General features: G+C 41.6%; 1 protein-coding gene across 1 annotated transcript in view; it reads right to left on the bottom strand.

Moving 5' to 3' along the window:
• Positions 1-15,096, bottom strand: part of WDR76 (WD repeat domain 76) — a 44,159-nt gene extending 29,063 nt beyond the window's left edge. The window contains exons 1-5 of the mRNA XM_037502376.2: positions 14,982-15,096; positions 13,937-14,335; positions 6,462-6,554; positions 5,534-5,589; positions 1,422-1,548 (exon numbers count right to left, since the gene is read on the bottom strand). Of these exons, the coding sequence (XP_037358273.1) occupies positions 1,422-1,548; positions 5,534-5,589; positions 6,462-6,554; positions 13,937-14,335; positions 14,982-15,044 (738 nt within the window). The 5' untranslated portion in view covers positions 15,045-15,096. The remainder of the gene's footprint in view (positions 1-1,421; positions 1,549-5,533; positions 5,590-6,461; positions 6,555-13,936; positions 14,336-14,981) is intronic.
• Between the last annotated feature and the right edge of the window lie 977 nt (positions 15,097-16,073).

Raw genomic sequence — 16,073 nt, 5'->3', positions numbered from 1 at the left:
GAATTGATTCAGGTAACATCAATTTCATTAATGAAAATCCATGACTTAGGGAGAAATCAAAACATCTCTTGGGCATCAGCATCAGAGATCAGCACAAACTCCACCAGAGGGACAAGGAGGAGATTCATGCTTCATTAAAGAGATGGGTGGAGAGAAACACCTGGAACTGCATCCTGGGGCAAGGGAGCTGCCATAGAATTACTGGGGAGGTGAGAGGTCAACAGTATGGAGGAACACAAGCCTGACTGAGGGGAAATACTTGTGGAGGTACTAGGGTACTCCCAGCAGGTCAGGTTCCCAGTGAAAAGAAAAAGGAAAGTGATTAGTACTATACTCCTAGGGTTCCTCTGACACACCTACACTATGCCTTATGACTCGCACTGACCTTGTGAAATGCACTGACTTCAGACTCTCAGATCTAGAACCCCAGGAAAGAGCAATATCCGTGGAGCCATAAGCAGGAGTCAGACCCCCACCAGCACATTCACACTAGCAATTGTCCCTCTCCATGCCCCTCTCTCACCCCCTGACTCAGCAGTTGAAAGATCAGGTCTCCAGAATTCTAAAAATCACATAAAAACACAGTACCATATATGAAAAAAAGGGAACCCATTGGACCATGGTGGAGGAATATGGATGCTTTAGAGCTGGGTGTGGTAATATATATAAAGAGGTGAACCCGTATTTCTGAATCATATGGCATTATAAACCGATGTTACCTCAACAACAAAAAATACCCTCCAAAAAAGGGTATCTCAGCTAGTAAGAAGAAAAAATATCAAAGTACATTAGATATAGTAAGGGTATCTACAAAATTGTGATGACCAACAGATATATGGTTGTGATGATCATTCAGATGACCAAAATGTCAGAGTTGATCTTTAGTGCTATCTTTCAATTTATAGTAAAGCACTTATATATAAAGTATTAAAAACAGTAGGTGCTCTTTGAATAAAAAATATTAAAGAATAAACTTGGTAAATAAAACTCTTTCTACTCACTAATATTATAACATTAAACTATATCAAGGGATCCCATCACATTATTATCAATAACAATAATTACTACCATTTATGGATTATTTATTAGGTTTTTAAAACAATGAAAGGAAGTTTATAAATATGGCTTCATTTAATCCTCCCAATACCCCTTTGAGCTTTCTATTGTTTTCATTCAAAAAACAAGGAAGTGAGTTCAGAAAGGGTAAGTGAGTTCAGTAAGGGTAAGTAATTTAATCACAATCCCACAGTAGATAAGTCTGTAGATACACAGAATCCAATTCAGTCCCTATGACTTTAAAATCTTATTCATTTAATGAGTATTAAGATGACAAACATAATTTAATGACCTTTTAGTGTAGTCTCAAACACATCAAATATTTCAGTATTTCACTGAGTTGACATATTTGTACTTTTTCTTACATTTTCATCTGCTACTATTGTTGGCTGAGTTGGAGTCTCTGGTAATGGAACTCCTGAAGGCTCTACTTTCAGTAATCGCATTGACCTTCTACATCCAATCCCATTTTCCCTCTTCTTAGGCTTCTTTCTAAAGGAGAGAGGAAAAATTCACATGTAACTCATAGTTACATGTACTTGCTAATATTAAGAAGATGTCTAAAGATATAATATCCACTGCATATATGTACACACTGCAAAGATGTATATATGTGGCTACAATGTGAAAGTCTGCAACATCACAGATGTTCCCATGGGGATGAAAGAAGTATTAAATCATGACAAACTGATGTGAGAAGTATTAAATTATGACATACAAATCTTTTTTAAAGATTTATTTTATTTATGCATATAAGAACTGAGGTGTCGACCAGAGGTGTTGGGGAGAGGGGTGAGAGGATTCACCAGAGAGAATGGGGAGCAGAACAGGCAGATCCACTGAAAATACACTGCTGAGGGGAGCAGCGGGAGAGACAGGAGAGGTCTGCTGCGCTGTGTTGATCTCTGGCCGGGGATTGAACTCATGCTGCAGTGGCTGGCAACAGCTTGATAATGCTGTGTCTTTAACCCTTGCCCCACCAGGGAGGCCCATACTGATCATAAAAAAGAATGAGGGGCCTCCCTGGTGGCACAGGCAGATGAGCGCAGCGCTGTGAAGCTGCCCACAGCCTCTGCAGTGTCAGTTTGATTCCAGCAGGCCATGGAGATAGCCACATGGCGAGCAGACTGCTCCTGTCTCGCCCGGTGCTCCCCTCGGCAGTGTATTTCAGTCAGTCTGCCTGTTCTGTTCCCCACTCTGTCCCTGGTGAATCCTCTCACCCTCCTGCACATCTGGCCTGTACCCCAGTTCTTGTATAAACAAATAAGTCCCACATGGCATGCAGACCTCTCCTGCCGCGCCCGCTGCTCCCCTCAGCAGTGTACTTCATCAGTCTGTCTGTTCTGTTCCCTGCTCTGGTGAATTCTCTCACCCTCCCATGCTTCTGACTGTACCTAGTGCTTGTATAGGTAAATAAATAAATCTTAAATAAAATAAAATAAAGTTTAAAAATAAAAAAGAATGAAACAGATCTTTATGTGCTGACATGACATGAACTCTAAGATATAAAAAGCAAAAAACAAGAAGTCAATCTGAAAAAGCTACATACTATAAATTCCCAAATACATGACATTCTGGAAACGGGTCAAGCAGTAGTATTCCCTCAGCTTCTTATAAACCAGCAATTAACGAGTGGAATTTGAAATTAAAAACACAAAACCATTTACAGTAGCAACCCAAATAAATGTAATACCTAGATATAAGTCTAACAAAATATTTATAAGATTAATATGAGGAAAATTACAAAACTCTGATGAACAAAGAACTATGTAAATGCAGAGAAATTTCATGTTCATAGATAGAAGACTCAATAATGTCATGATGTCAGTTCTCCCCAACTTAATCTATAAACTCAATGTAATCTCCACATAATCCCAGGAAGTTATTTTGTGGATAGTGAAAAACTGATCCTACAGTTTATACAGTGAGGTAAAAAACACAGAAAATCAACGCAGTATTTTTTTTTAAAGATTTATTTATTTATTATTTATACAAGCACTGGGTACAGTCAGAAGCACGGGAGGGTGAAAGAATTCACCAGAGCCAGAGCGGGGAGCAGAGCAGGCAGAAGGACCGAAGTACACTGCTGAGGGGAGCAGTGGGCGGCAGGAGAGGTCTGCACGCCATGTGGGACCCTCCTCCTCTGGTCAGGGAGCAGCCGGGGATCGAACCGGCGCTGCAGAAGCTGCGGGCAGCTTCGCAATCCAGCATTCAACCGCTGCGCCACCGAGGAGGCCCATCAACGCAGTATTGAAGGTCAAAATTAGAAGACTAACTACCTTCTGTCAAGACTTACAAAGCGGGGCCTCTCTGGTGGTGCAGAGATTAAATATTAGTGCTATCAAGCTATCGCCAGCCACTGCAGCATGAGTTCAATCCCTGGCCAGGGAGATAGCCACTTGGCGCAGCAGACCTCTCCTGACTCGCCCACTGCTCCCCTCAGCAGTGTATTTCAGTCAATCTGCCTGTTCTGTTCCCCACTCTGTCTCTGGTGAATCCTCTCACCCCCCCCCACACCTCGGTCCTGTACCCCAGTTCTTATATGCATAAATAAATCTTTTTTTAAAAAAAGTTCATCAAATTACAAAAACCATATTCTTCCCTCCATATTATTTAACTTCACCCTACCAACTTGATATTAATAACCATACTTCCACTAAATACTGGAACTTTGTTATTTAGGTGATTTAGGCACAAATCATTAATCCATGCTATTCAAAATATGCAAAGCCTTCCTGGTAGCCTAAGGGTTAAGTTTCAGTGTTGAGTTTGATCCCCAACCAGGGAGCTGACCCACATATGGTGCAACAGAGCTCTCCTGTCTCACTGGCTGATCCCCTCAGCAGTGTGTTTCAGTAGATCCAGCTGTTGCGCTCCCAACTCTGTCTCTATCACCCCTCATTCCCCACACCTCTGGCCTATATCCCAGTTCTTCTACAAAATAAATATTTTTAAAAATAAAAATATGTAAAGATAGGGCCTCCCCGGTGGCGTAGCGGTTGAGCGCTGGGTTGCGAAGCTGCCTGCAGCCTCTACAGCACCGGTTCGATCCCCGGCTGCTCCCTGGCCACCAGAGGAGGGTCCCACATGGCGTGCAGACCTCTCCTGCCGCCCGCTGCTCCCCTCAGCAGTGTACTTCGGTCCTTCTGCCTGCTCTGCTCCCCGCTCTGGCTCTGGTGAATTCTCTCGCCCTCCCATGCTTCTGACCGTACCCAGTGCTTGTATAAATAAATAAAATAAATAAATCTAAAAAAATAAATGAAAAATAAAAATATGTAAATATAAAGTTACTGATCAAATGGCAACAGAACTTCTGCCAACTGTCTGCCAACACTAATGATGTTCCTCCTAAAACAACTTTTCACATTCACAAATACATGGTGATAATTAAAAGTTTAGTTTTTCTCAAGGTAACTGACCTGTAATTGAATCAAACCAATTAAATGAAGCTCTATTTCATTAACATCTAATACTAAACAAATTACCTAAAGATACCACAATTTTTAGCTTCTTCATTTATATATAAACACCACTAAAATGCAGTGGAGAAAACTTAAAATAATCCTGGAGTTCAAATCCTGAAGCTTCCACTTATGAGCTATTTTGACCTTGGGCAAATTATTTTATCTCTGAGCCTGTTTTGTATTTCACAAAATGAATATATTACTGCCTACATTTGGTTGTCATCAGAATTAAATAATAAATAATTTCCAGGTCATAGTAATATGATAGCTATTCAGTAAGTCTAGAAAAGGGGGGAAAAAACAACTGAGCGAAAACCAAAAACATTAAAAGTACACTACTTAGTAACAGTTTTCTAGTCAAAACCAAGAATAATTCAATGGAAGTAAATATTTCCTTCTATTAGCAGCAACTGTAAATATAAACAAAATTCAGTTCTGGAGATTCTATTGCCTTTTTATTCCTTTGATGAAGATGAAAACTTTTTTTTTTTTTAATAGAGGCATGTTTTTTTTATTTGTTTGTTTGTTTGTTTTGTTTATACATGCACTGGGTACAGTCAGAAGCGCGGAGGGTGAGAGAATTCACCAGAGCCAGAGCGGGGAGCAGAACAGGCAGAAGGACCGAAGTACACTGCTGAGGGGAGCAGCAGGCGGCAGGAGAGGTCTGCGCGCCATGTGGGACCCTCCTCCGGTGGCCGGGGGGCAACCGGGGATCGAACCGGCGCCACAGAGGCCGCGGGCAGCTTCGCAACCCAGCGCTCAACCGCTGCACCACGGGGGAGGCCCGAAGATGAAAACTTTAAAGTTAAAGGTAGAACTTCAGCAGTGTATTTCGTCACTCTGCCTGTTCTGTTCCCCGGTCTGGCTCTGGTGAATTCTCTCACCCTCCCGCGCTTCTGACTGTACCGGTGCTTGTATAAATAAATAAAATCTTTAAAAAAAATAAATAAAAATAAAACAAATCAATGACATATCATGGTGCAGTCATTGTAAATCAATCCTTTTTTTTTTACCTTTTGGATTCAGGAGGCTGTCTCTTCTTTATCATTTCACGCAGCCTTGCAGCTGACTGCAAAGTATGCAAAACATATAAACACATAAAAATAATATAACTATATAGCTTTCCTTGTAAAACCAAGAGTTAGTATCTTAGGAGTAGGGAAGACACATCACACTACTAAACAGCTACTGTCTCACACATGAAAGTTATTCCCCCATATGAAGACACCAATGTAAAGTACCTTTAGTCATAATTATTATAAAACATTAACATACATCCGGCCATTTATCCTTAAAGTTCCTATACAAAGTATTCCAACCTATTCAGCTTAAGATTCAAAAAAGGAAAAAAAAGCAGTCTTCTCACTTTACCAAATATCCTTCAACCCAAACTCCCAGTTTTTTAACCTTTACTTAAAGCTTGGCAGAAATCCCTGGTTCTTTGACTCTAAGACAACCACTCATAAGGCAGCATTATTTTACAAACCACCCAAAAAAGAAAAATGTTGAATTAGTTTTATGATGCCAATTTTTTATACACAATTAAAAAGGCTTGAAATCAATAAAATATAGCAATCTCTATTAAGTACAAAACTTGTTCCTAATTTTGCCCACAATCATCTGATACTATGAAACCTGATGAGTCTTTTATTGATGTACTTGACAAGAGTAATGGCATATCAATTTTGTTTTGTTTTTTTTTTTAAGATTTATTTTTTCATTTATGCCTAGAAGAACTGAGGTGTAGGACACAGGTGGAGGAGGTGAGAGGAGTCACCGGCAACAGAGTAGGGAGCAGAACACTACCGAGGGGAGCAGTTGGCAAGACAGGAGAGGTCTCTGTGCCACATGTGGGTTAGCTCCCCCCCCTGGATGGAACTTAACCCCTACGCCACCAAGGAAGCCCCGCATACAGGTTTTAATTTAAAACACCATACACACCTCAGATAACTGAAGAGAAGCAAAAAAATTTGCATTTTCTGATATGTTCTTCAGTCTCTTCCTTTCATATGGTGACAATCCTGAAAACTCATCCTACGAAATTACAAGAAAAAGATTGTTACTTTATATTATCCATGACGAAAGTTCCTCAAAAATATAGTTTAGTTCTCTGCATGTACTTTCCTTCAAATTGCACCTTCTCTATTCAGTCCATGCTACTGTTTCAAACAGCACATAATCTTTGCAGAATTCGATACTGAATAAAAATGTGAATGTAGGATAATCAATCACAAGTCAATAGTAAAATCATTTGCTATTGTAATAAAAAATGATTTATGACTGTTCATTAATTGTACCATTACGCAAGTGACTTTTTAATAAAGATTTATTATTTATGCATACAAGAAGTGACATACACTGCTGAGGGGAGCAGTGGGCAAGACAGGTGAGTGAGGTCTGCTGTGCCATTTGGGTCAGCTCCCTGGCCAGGATTGAACTTGTGCTGCAGTGGCTGGGACAGCTTCATAGTGCTGAGACTTAACCCCTTGAGCCACCAGGGTGGCCCTATGCAAGTTTGTGTTTTTTTTTTTTAAACAAGAAAAAAGAAATTTTTTAATTCAATGAAAGTTAAGGAAATTTAGAAAGCACAAAAAGAAACAGCAGGAAACACAACAAAACTAGAGAATCAATCTTGAAGTTCTAACATGCAGCTAGTGAGAGGGGAGGAGGCGAACAGAGAAAATTATTAGAAAAATAATAGAAAATATTTCTCAAAACAATGAGTTTCCAGATTAAAAGGGCCCAATGAAGATATGGCAATGAATAAGTAACCCCAATTCTAAGAAGACCATCACAAAATTTAACATCTGAGATAAAATGAGTTCAGTGAATATCATAAAAGCCTGTAGAGGGAAAAAAATCACAAAGAATCAAGAATGAGAATGATACCAATTTCTTGATAGTGAAGGAAGATAGAAGACAACAGAACAATGTCTAAAAATTTGAAGGAAAAATAATTTTCAACTTACAATTCTAAATTCAACCAAGTAATCAATCAAATGTAAAGTATAAAGACTTTTCCAGACATGCAATCTACTCCTCATACTCCTTTTATCAGGAAGCTAAGATAAGCTGCATTTCACCAAAATGAAAGAATAAACTAAAAAAGAGAACAGACAGGCCCAGGGCACAGAAGTTCTAACAAAGATATAAAAGAAATGCAAAGGAAAATGCTAAAAGTAAAAAATACCAGAATAAAATAGGAAGATGGAGTATTTCAGGAAGAGTATATTAAGCATTTCATGAAAATATATAAATATATACTTTTTTATATACTTTGCACCCTCTGTGCCACCAGCCACTGTCAATTCCTGTAATATCTTGGTGGATGTAACATCTTGTTACATCCTGTAACATCTTCCCTCATCCTGTAACATCTTCCCTATAGGGAATCTTACTTCTCTTGGTCTCTCACCAGCCCGTGAAAAGCAAGGAAACCTGGGGCAACTGAATGCCTCTGGTTGGAGCACTCCCCAATGTGGCAGAAAGGTCCCCAATAATCTCAAACTTTGCCATGACCTTACAGGATGGAGAACACAACCTGGTCTTCCTTTGAAACTTCCAACGGATTATTTTGATTTCCTAGACAACAACTGATAGGGTCTGACCCAGTTATTTCTGAGTGACCCTAGATGGCAGAACCTTTTCAGAGGGTGCAAATATGGGGATTCCGGGGCACCCCTCAGTCTGCACCCCTCAGTCTAATTTATGGATGTTTAAGCTTCTCTGGAATCAGAATGGTAAAAATCTTTTAATTAAAAAAGAAAATATTGGACATGGTACAGGAATTCTTAGGTAATATGCCCCTGTGCTCCACTAACCTAGGAAACTCTTCTCCCTTGTGGGAAAGAGAAGCAATAATCTGTAGGTTCTTTAAAACCTCAGGAAAGCAATGTCATATAAGGGACAGTATTTAATGTTCTTAACATATCTGACAACAGAAATGTTCAAAAATATAAACTTCGTAAAAGGTCTGATATATTCTGGTATATGCATGTCTATTCTTAAATACTGTATACCACAAAAATTGAAAAACTTAGTTAACTGTATTATACCTAGATCTTTAATTATGGGCACTTTAAAGACTTTTGTCATTTATAAAAATTACTTATTCTAGTATTTCGTTTTCAAAACAGTTCATAGTAGAGGCTCCCTGGTAGCATAGAGGTTAAGTCTCTGTGGACTTAATCAGGGAGTTAACCCACATATGGCACAGCAGACCTCTCCAGTCTAGCTGGATGCTCCCCTTAGCAGTGTGTTTCAGTAGGTCCACCTGTTCTGCTCACCACTCTGTCTGGTGAATCCTCTCACCCTACCCCACCCCCCATACCTCTGGCCTAACACCAGTTCTTCTAAGAATAAATCAATCGTAAAAAAAAATTCATTAAAAAAACTTACTTTAAAATTCGGGTCTATCATGGAGTTAAAAGTGCAAGTTATATAAAGAACTGGGCTCATTAAAATTATTAGCAAAAAGCTAAAATCAAAATGGATCAAAATTTAAAAATGGGTCTAAATAAACTATAAAAATTAAAACAGGGGCCTCTCTGGTGGTGCAAGGAGTCAAGATACAACCTGTGAAGAAGCTTTGGACTCGCCCGCAGCTCCCCTCAGCAGTGTATTTCAGTCATTCTGCCCATTCTGTTCCCCGCTCTGTTTCTGGTCAATCCTCTCATCCCCCCCTGCACCGCTGGCCTGTACCCCAGTTCTTGTATGCATAAAGACAACTTCCTTTTTTTAAGCTGACTACAACATGCAACAACAGTAAATTACATTTTTTTTGTAAACAGAAAAAGAACTGAGGATTTGCATTTCTCTCCCTGACATCTTAAAAAGTTCATTAAATATTCTGACTTCTCATAGTAATGTGTTTGTTTGCACATATCCAATAAAACTCGTTTTTCCTCTCCACAATAGACAACTGAAAATATATTTTACCAAGGCATTGTCTGGAATGTTATGTTTTCAGGAACCAGATTGAGCTCAGTGCCAACAAGGAAACAGTCTGGCACCTCGTTAGGGTACAGCTGGTCTATCTGAAGGATAAAAAAGATGACCCTTTTGGCAGGCCCAGAGATCCCAGGATAACTTTTGGGACTCATAAGAAGAGGAATTTGCCCAAAGGTACTGTTATTAAAGGTGAAATCTAATGGTAAGTCTGATGTGTGGTCTTTAGCCCTAAAATGCTGACCATTTAAGCACACCCAATCTGAAGTTCCTCATAGACTTTCAGCAAAGCAAAATTTAAAGGTCGGTACGGTTGGACCTCCCCGGTGGCGCAGTGGTTGAGCGCTGGGTTGCGAAGCTGCCCGCGGCCTCTGCAGCGCCGGTTTGATCCCCGGCTGCTCCCCGGCCACCAGAGGAGGGTCCCACATGGCGCGCAGACCTCTCCTGCCGCCCTGCTCCCCTCAGCAGTGTACTTCGGTCCTTCTGCCTGCTCTGCTCCCCGCTCTGGCTCTGGTGAATTCTCTCACCCTCCCGCGCTTCTGACTGTACCCAGTGCATGTATAAACAAAACAAACAAACAAACAAATAAATAAATAAAACATGCCTCTATTAAAAAATTTTTTTTTAAATAAATAAATAAAGGTCTATATGGTTATTTCTGTTCTTGCTGCATTTATGCAAACTAGCCAAGTTTATTTAAGCTGGACTTAACTTGTGAATAAATTTTGTTGTGATTATTTAATAAAACGGGTGAAGGTAAAGAGAAAACTGTATTTCATTATTTGTGGACATCAAGTTTTAATGCCTCTTAAATATTTTTGAGGTTTTTATTTTTTTGAACCTGTAAACTAGACTGGATATTCTCTTAACAAAAAATTAGCTATGTATAATAATCAAATAACTCAATTTATACATTGCAAAAAAAAAGTGAAGATTTGTCCAGATTGGTCATTGCTCCCAAATTCCTCAAGATTAAAAAAAAAAAAAAAAATACTACTACATTTAAAGTTGGGGGGGGGAATGTAATAATGTAATGGAGACTAAATTATTAAATTGCTCTTAGACCTTAAGGAGCACACACACACACACACACACACACACACACACACACACACAGTGACCTAAATTTTTCTGAGGCTTGTATTTATAATGACAGTTTTGAGCTGATAGCCAGAATTGGCTGGAAACTAAACACACAGGGAGACAAAATGTGGCTTCCCAAAGGTGGAGTACATGAAAAAAAAAATTGAATCCTAGTTCAAGGCTCCTATTGTAAACAAAGCCATTTCTACTTGGTTTGGATAAATCAATGGACTCATTCAGGCCTATGGCCACTGCTAGCAGACTAGGCTTACTTCCTTTGATCTTTGGCATTTGCTTCTTAATGCAGCTCCCTTTGTCTCCAAAAGGTTAAAATTAAAAGGATATCAAATTCATGAAATGGGTTACAAAATGACCATCTTAGGTTTCGTATTTGGACTGTACATTTTAAAGATTTATTTATTTATGCATACAAGAGCTGGGGGTATAGGCCAGAGGGGCAGGAGGGTGAGGGGATTCACCAGAGACAGAGTGGGGAGCAAAACAGGCAGACTGACTGAAATACACTGCTGAGGGGAGCAGCAGGCGAGACAAGAGAGGACTGCTGCACCATATGGGTTAGCTCTCTGGCGGGGTAATTGAACTCAAGCTGCAGTGGCTGCCAATAGCTTGTTAGTGCTGAGACTTAACCCCTTGCGGCACCAGGGAGGCCCTGGACTGTACATTTTAATTTTTTCCAGGATGTGTAGCATACACAATTGTCCAGCAATACCTTCAAACAGTCTGATTTGACTGCATAGTACTTCATTCAAAATCCTAGAAAAAGCCTAGGGCCCTCAGAGTAGGGCCCATAGGTGGGAACACTGCCTATTCCCAGCAGAAAACAGCTTTAGAAAATGAGACCTTGGGGCCTCCCCGGTGGCGCAGCGGTTGAGCGCTGGGTTGCGAAGCTGCCCGCGCCCGAGGCGCCGGTTCGATCCCCGGCTGCTCCCCAGCCACCGGAGGAGGGTCCCACATGGCGCGCAGACCTCTCCTGCAGCCCGCTGCTCCCCTCAGCAGTGTACTTCATTCAGTCCTTCTGCCTGCTCTGCTCCCCGCTCTGGCTCTGGTGAATTCTCTCACCCTCCCGCGCTTCTGACTGTACCCAGTGCATGTATAAACAAAAACAAACAAACAAAACAAATAAATAAATAAAGCATGCCTCTATTAAAAAAAAAAAGAAAATGAGACCTAGCCCCTCAACACCCCCAAAAGATTCTTGAGGAGGGAATGTTAGAGACAGAAAAAGTTTCTCACATGTTCCCCAAGAGGAACACAGATGCATTTCCGCAATCCCACAAATCAGATGAGGCTATTGCTTTGTTTCAAGGACCAGATAAGGTCTGGCAGGTATGGGAGACCTAGGAAAATTGTGAACTACAGTGTCCTCCCAGTCAAAAAGGGAGGAGGAGGGGTAGTTCCAATTTGTCCGGAATCAGGAGTGATGGAAACAAGATATGCATAATTAAGAGGAGACCTTCCCACCCAGAATGAAAAAACTTTAAAACCCTGCTGCTTTATTGCTCAGTACAGCTCTCCTGCTTTGAGACTACCCACTGCGTCTTAGAGTGTTCTGTCCCATTGCTTCCTAATTAAAGCTTTGTTGGTATCTTTACTCTGCGTTTAGAGACACCAAGGACCCTCAGGTGTTGAGGTTTTCAACACATGGCCCCTCCTAGAAACCCTGTTGACTTACGCCTTTCTTTGATATTTGGACCCTCCCTTTTAACCTTTTTTTTTTTTCTCCCTTCAGTTTTATCACATTTATAGGCCGTCAAACTACAGCTTCCAGTCATGGAGTACCGAGGCCTAAAGACTGCAGAATACCTGGACCTGGATGCTCTGGCAGCCCATTTTAAACAGGCGCTTTCCGCAACTCAAAACAAGGCATAGTAAGTAAAACTGGCTCCCTAGCCTGAATGCCCAGACACAACTGTTTCATTTTCTCTCACTTTCCCTAGATGACAATGATTTAGGCAGGCCAATGCTACGCATTAGTTCAGCTTCAAGTAGTTACAGGAGCCAGATCTTTGCCCCATTTCCAAAAACTTCTCATTGTCCTCTCTAGAGAGGGAAATGTCGGAGTATCATTTAATGGGATTAAAATTCAACCCCCACTTTGCTCAGCAAAGTGGGGAGTCTTGAATAAAGGGAACCAAGCCAAAAAAACATACCTATGACCAAAAAAGACTAGTGCAAACTCCAAGGAATACAGGTCTAATCCTGACAGGCCACCCCAGAAGATATGGGTGGGAAAATGGGCTCCCTGAGCCCTTGAATAAGCCCATGAAGAGTATAAGAGAGCTTCAAACCCTTTCTCAGTGCAAAACATCCCCATCTTGCCCACTGCTTCTGTCAGCAGTATACTAAATAAATCCCCCTTTCACAATTGCCCTCCATCCTGTCTCTGATGAACTCTTTTACCACTACGCAACCAGCAACTATGGGTCCCCAGCCATTGCTCCCTGAGATATTCCCTTCCTTAGTACTGCTATATAAGTCCCTGCTTCTCCCCAACTTGGGGTGAAGGCCTTTGTGAAAGTAGTCTACCATGTCCTCAGGCTTGGGAACACTTGATTTCCTTCCACCAACTGTTTTCTCCCAAGTTTTGCCTTATGAACAACAATTGGTTAGATCACCCCACCCCACCCCCCCACCCCTCCCCCCGACCAAAAAAAATCCTGTTACTTTATTATTTTAAATATTAACTGATAAGTGTTGCTCATGTATCTTCTCTATGCCATCATTTGTTTGTTTTTTGTATTTAAAGGAACTATTAATCAGCACATCAATGCAACAGACCGATGATGGCTTTCCTACCCTCACATGGGTCACTCAACTGCCCTGTCTCATAGACCAAGTGTTTCCGGCATACTGTGCATAAACATGTAGAGGTGAGGAAGATACCATAAAGTATAAGTAAACTGAAAATATATATGCAGTAAGTTGAGAGAAAGAAAAAGGGAAGCTGAGTGAAGACATGCTCCTTGACAATCAAAACCAAGTGCAAAACGAACCCAAGGAGGTTATCTGCTAAACATTTGAAAAATAAAATTTCAATTAAACAGAGTAGATAATAAAATGTTTCAGCTGGAGAGATTTTTAATAACCTTAGCTTATCAGAACTTCAAATTTTTGAGTAAGAAAAATTTGAGTAAGTTTCAACCAGAGACTCTGTATCTCAAGAAATACGCTAAATGTGGGGTGATACTAAACCCAGGACTTTGATTTCAAAGTTGTAAGTAATATCAGAGGGCAAATGAGAGCACAATGAGAGACCAGAGGGAAAGGACATGTGTTGGAGAACAAGGGGGGGCGGGGGGAGGGGGGTGTGTGTGTGTGTGTGTAAAAAAAGAAGGAAAAATCTGAAATAGTAATTAAATTCTTACCAGGCCTGATGTGTCATCTTCATCACTGTCTCCATCCTGACCGCTTTCCACATCAGCACTGGAAATCACTGTATCTGAGGGTTGCTTTTGGCTTTCAGTATGAACATCTATGGATGACTTTTGCGGAATGGATTCTGCCTTGGGAGATGTGGCTTCCATTCTCGGAATTAAAATCCTTCCACAGGTTTTCTTAATTGCAGTCTTCTTACGCCTCTTGCACACCACTTCATAGTTAGAATTCTTATCTAATGGGGCTTTGAGGTTCTTAAATTGGTCTAGCTTGTAATTACTGAGTGAAAAGGGGACAAGACACACCTTAGCGGTTTTCCCTAAAACTGTAGTCTGAACTGGACTCAGAGATACACGAGAGACGTTTTGGTTTTCCTTACATTCATTCACCTATTCCGGTCAATAAAGGAAAATACAGTATTAGAATCCCAGGTCCTCTGCCTTTTCTTAACAAATCTGTGTAAATAAATCTCATTTCTACTTCGTAGTGACTAAACAAGCCCAAGCTGACAGACTGAAAGGGAATGTCTTCTTTCCCCTCCAAAATGCAGATAGATGCCTAATTCATTACCAAGAAGAATTATCACTACTCTGGCATACTTCCGGCCCACAGAAGTTTGCCCCGCGATACTAATAACTATCAGGGGAAACTCATCACACAGCCCCAGCCGCTGGGCTGGTGACTGACTGACTGGCGCTGCCGGAATCGCGGCCTGGCGACACCCACCCGGGCAAAGGCCACTGAGGAGCCCCCGACCCCTCTCTGGGGATCACTATTTCTGGGATTATTAATAAGAACCTACCACAACGGCGAACGGCTAGTTCCCACTGAGGAAAATCAGGGCGGAACCTACACTTAACTTCTGAAGCAACACCCGGGAAACCCCATTAAACCGAGAAACGGCCCAGGAGTCGGGAAAGTGGTTTTGGGGTGCGGGAGGGGCCGAGCTCCCCGGCGCCCTCCGAGCCCGCGTCCGGCGTGTCCCCCACCCGGAGGGAGACCGGGGCCCACCGAACGCCCCAAGCCGTTTCTCACCTGCACCTGGACTTGCTGTCCGACGTCCGCTTGCTCCTCAGCCGCCGCGCGCGACCCGGACATCTCGCCGCTCGGCAGCAGCCGGCGTCTTCCCGCCAAACTCGCGCAGGGCGGCCGGGGGCGGGGCGGGGGCGGGGCCAGGACGGCGCGAGCCGGCAGCTGGGCGGGGGAGCACGCGGCGTCAGCGGGCGCCTCTTAAAGGGGCAGGCTCCCCGCCTCGCCGCCCGCTCAAAGTTTGCAGGTATTCTACGGGCAAGTAGGCGTTTTCCCCTGCAAGTTTGCTACTAGCGTAGATTACACTACGCATTTTTTTTTTTAAGGATGCGCTAGAACAAGTCGACATTTTTACTTTGGATCTCTGTGATTTTAATGCTGCTGTGCTAATAATATCTCGCTTTGAAAAACCTGGCGCTTCCGTACTTGGGTTTTTCCAGTCTTGCCCAATTCCTTTCTAATTTCATTGGTTCTCCCAAGCCTCCCAGCCCAGGCTCCATTTTAGAACACAGGTGAAATCATTTGAGGGTTAATCCAATTAACAGCAGCTTCAAGAGCCTCTTTGATCCCGTACCTGCCGAACTTTAATCAATCCTTGACTCAAAAATTACCGCTAACATCAAACTTCAGAGTGTCTAATATGAACTGTGCTATTTCTGGGCCCCAACACATTGCTCTCCTGTCCCTCCTCTTCCCCAACACAGCAATTATAAAATTCTATTTACAGTGAAATATGTTCTCACTTCAATTGGCCAACTTTTTTTTAACACAACCCAGCTAGTAATAGAGGTTGCTTCTATTATGATTCTGTACTTTCGTGAAGACTTCCAAAATAAAATTCAAACTTCTTCAGGTCACTGGCCTTTTAACAATATTCCATATGCCTTACAGAGAACCAAACATGCTAGATAACAACATGCACTTAATAGTTTATTATAGACTTATATACAAACACTTTCCATTCAGGAATGTTTTGATAGGCAGTCTCCAGAAACTGAAATAACTCAAAAGCCTAAATAAGAGTAGGGATTTCAGACATTGTCCCAGACACCTGGGGGTCATTGGTTTGTTTTTGCCATTGGTTTAAATCAATACCAC

The sequence above is a fragment of the Talpa occidentalis genome, unplaced genomic scaffold, assembly GCF_014898055.3.
Source record: "Talpa occidentalis isolate TD23 unplaced genomic scaffold, MPIMG_talOcc4v2.1 talOcc4.11, whole genome shotgun sequence".
NCBI lineage: Eukaryota > Metazoa > Chordata > Mammalia > Eulipotyphla > Talpidae > Talpa > Talpa occidentalis.
The sequence above is the reverse complement of the archived record's forward strand: the minus strand, read 5'-3'. Positions and strand labels throughout refer to the sequence as shown.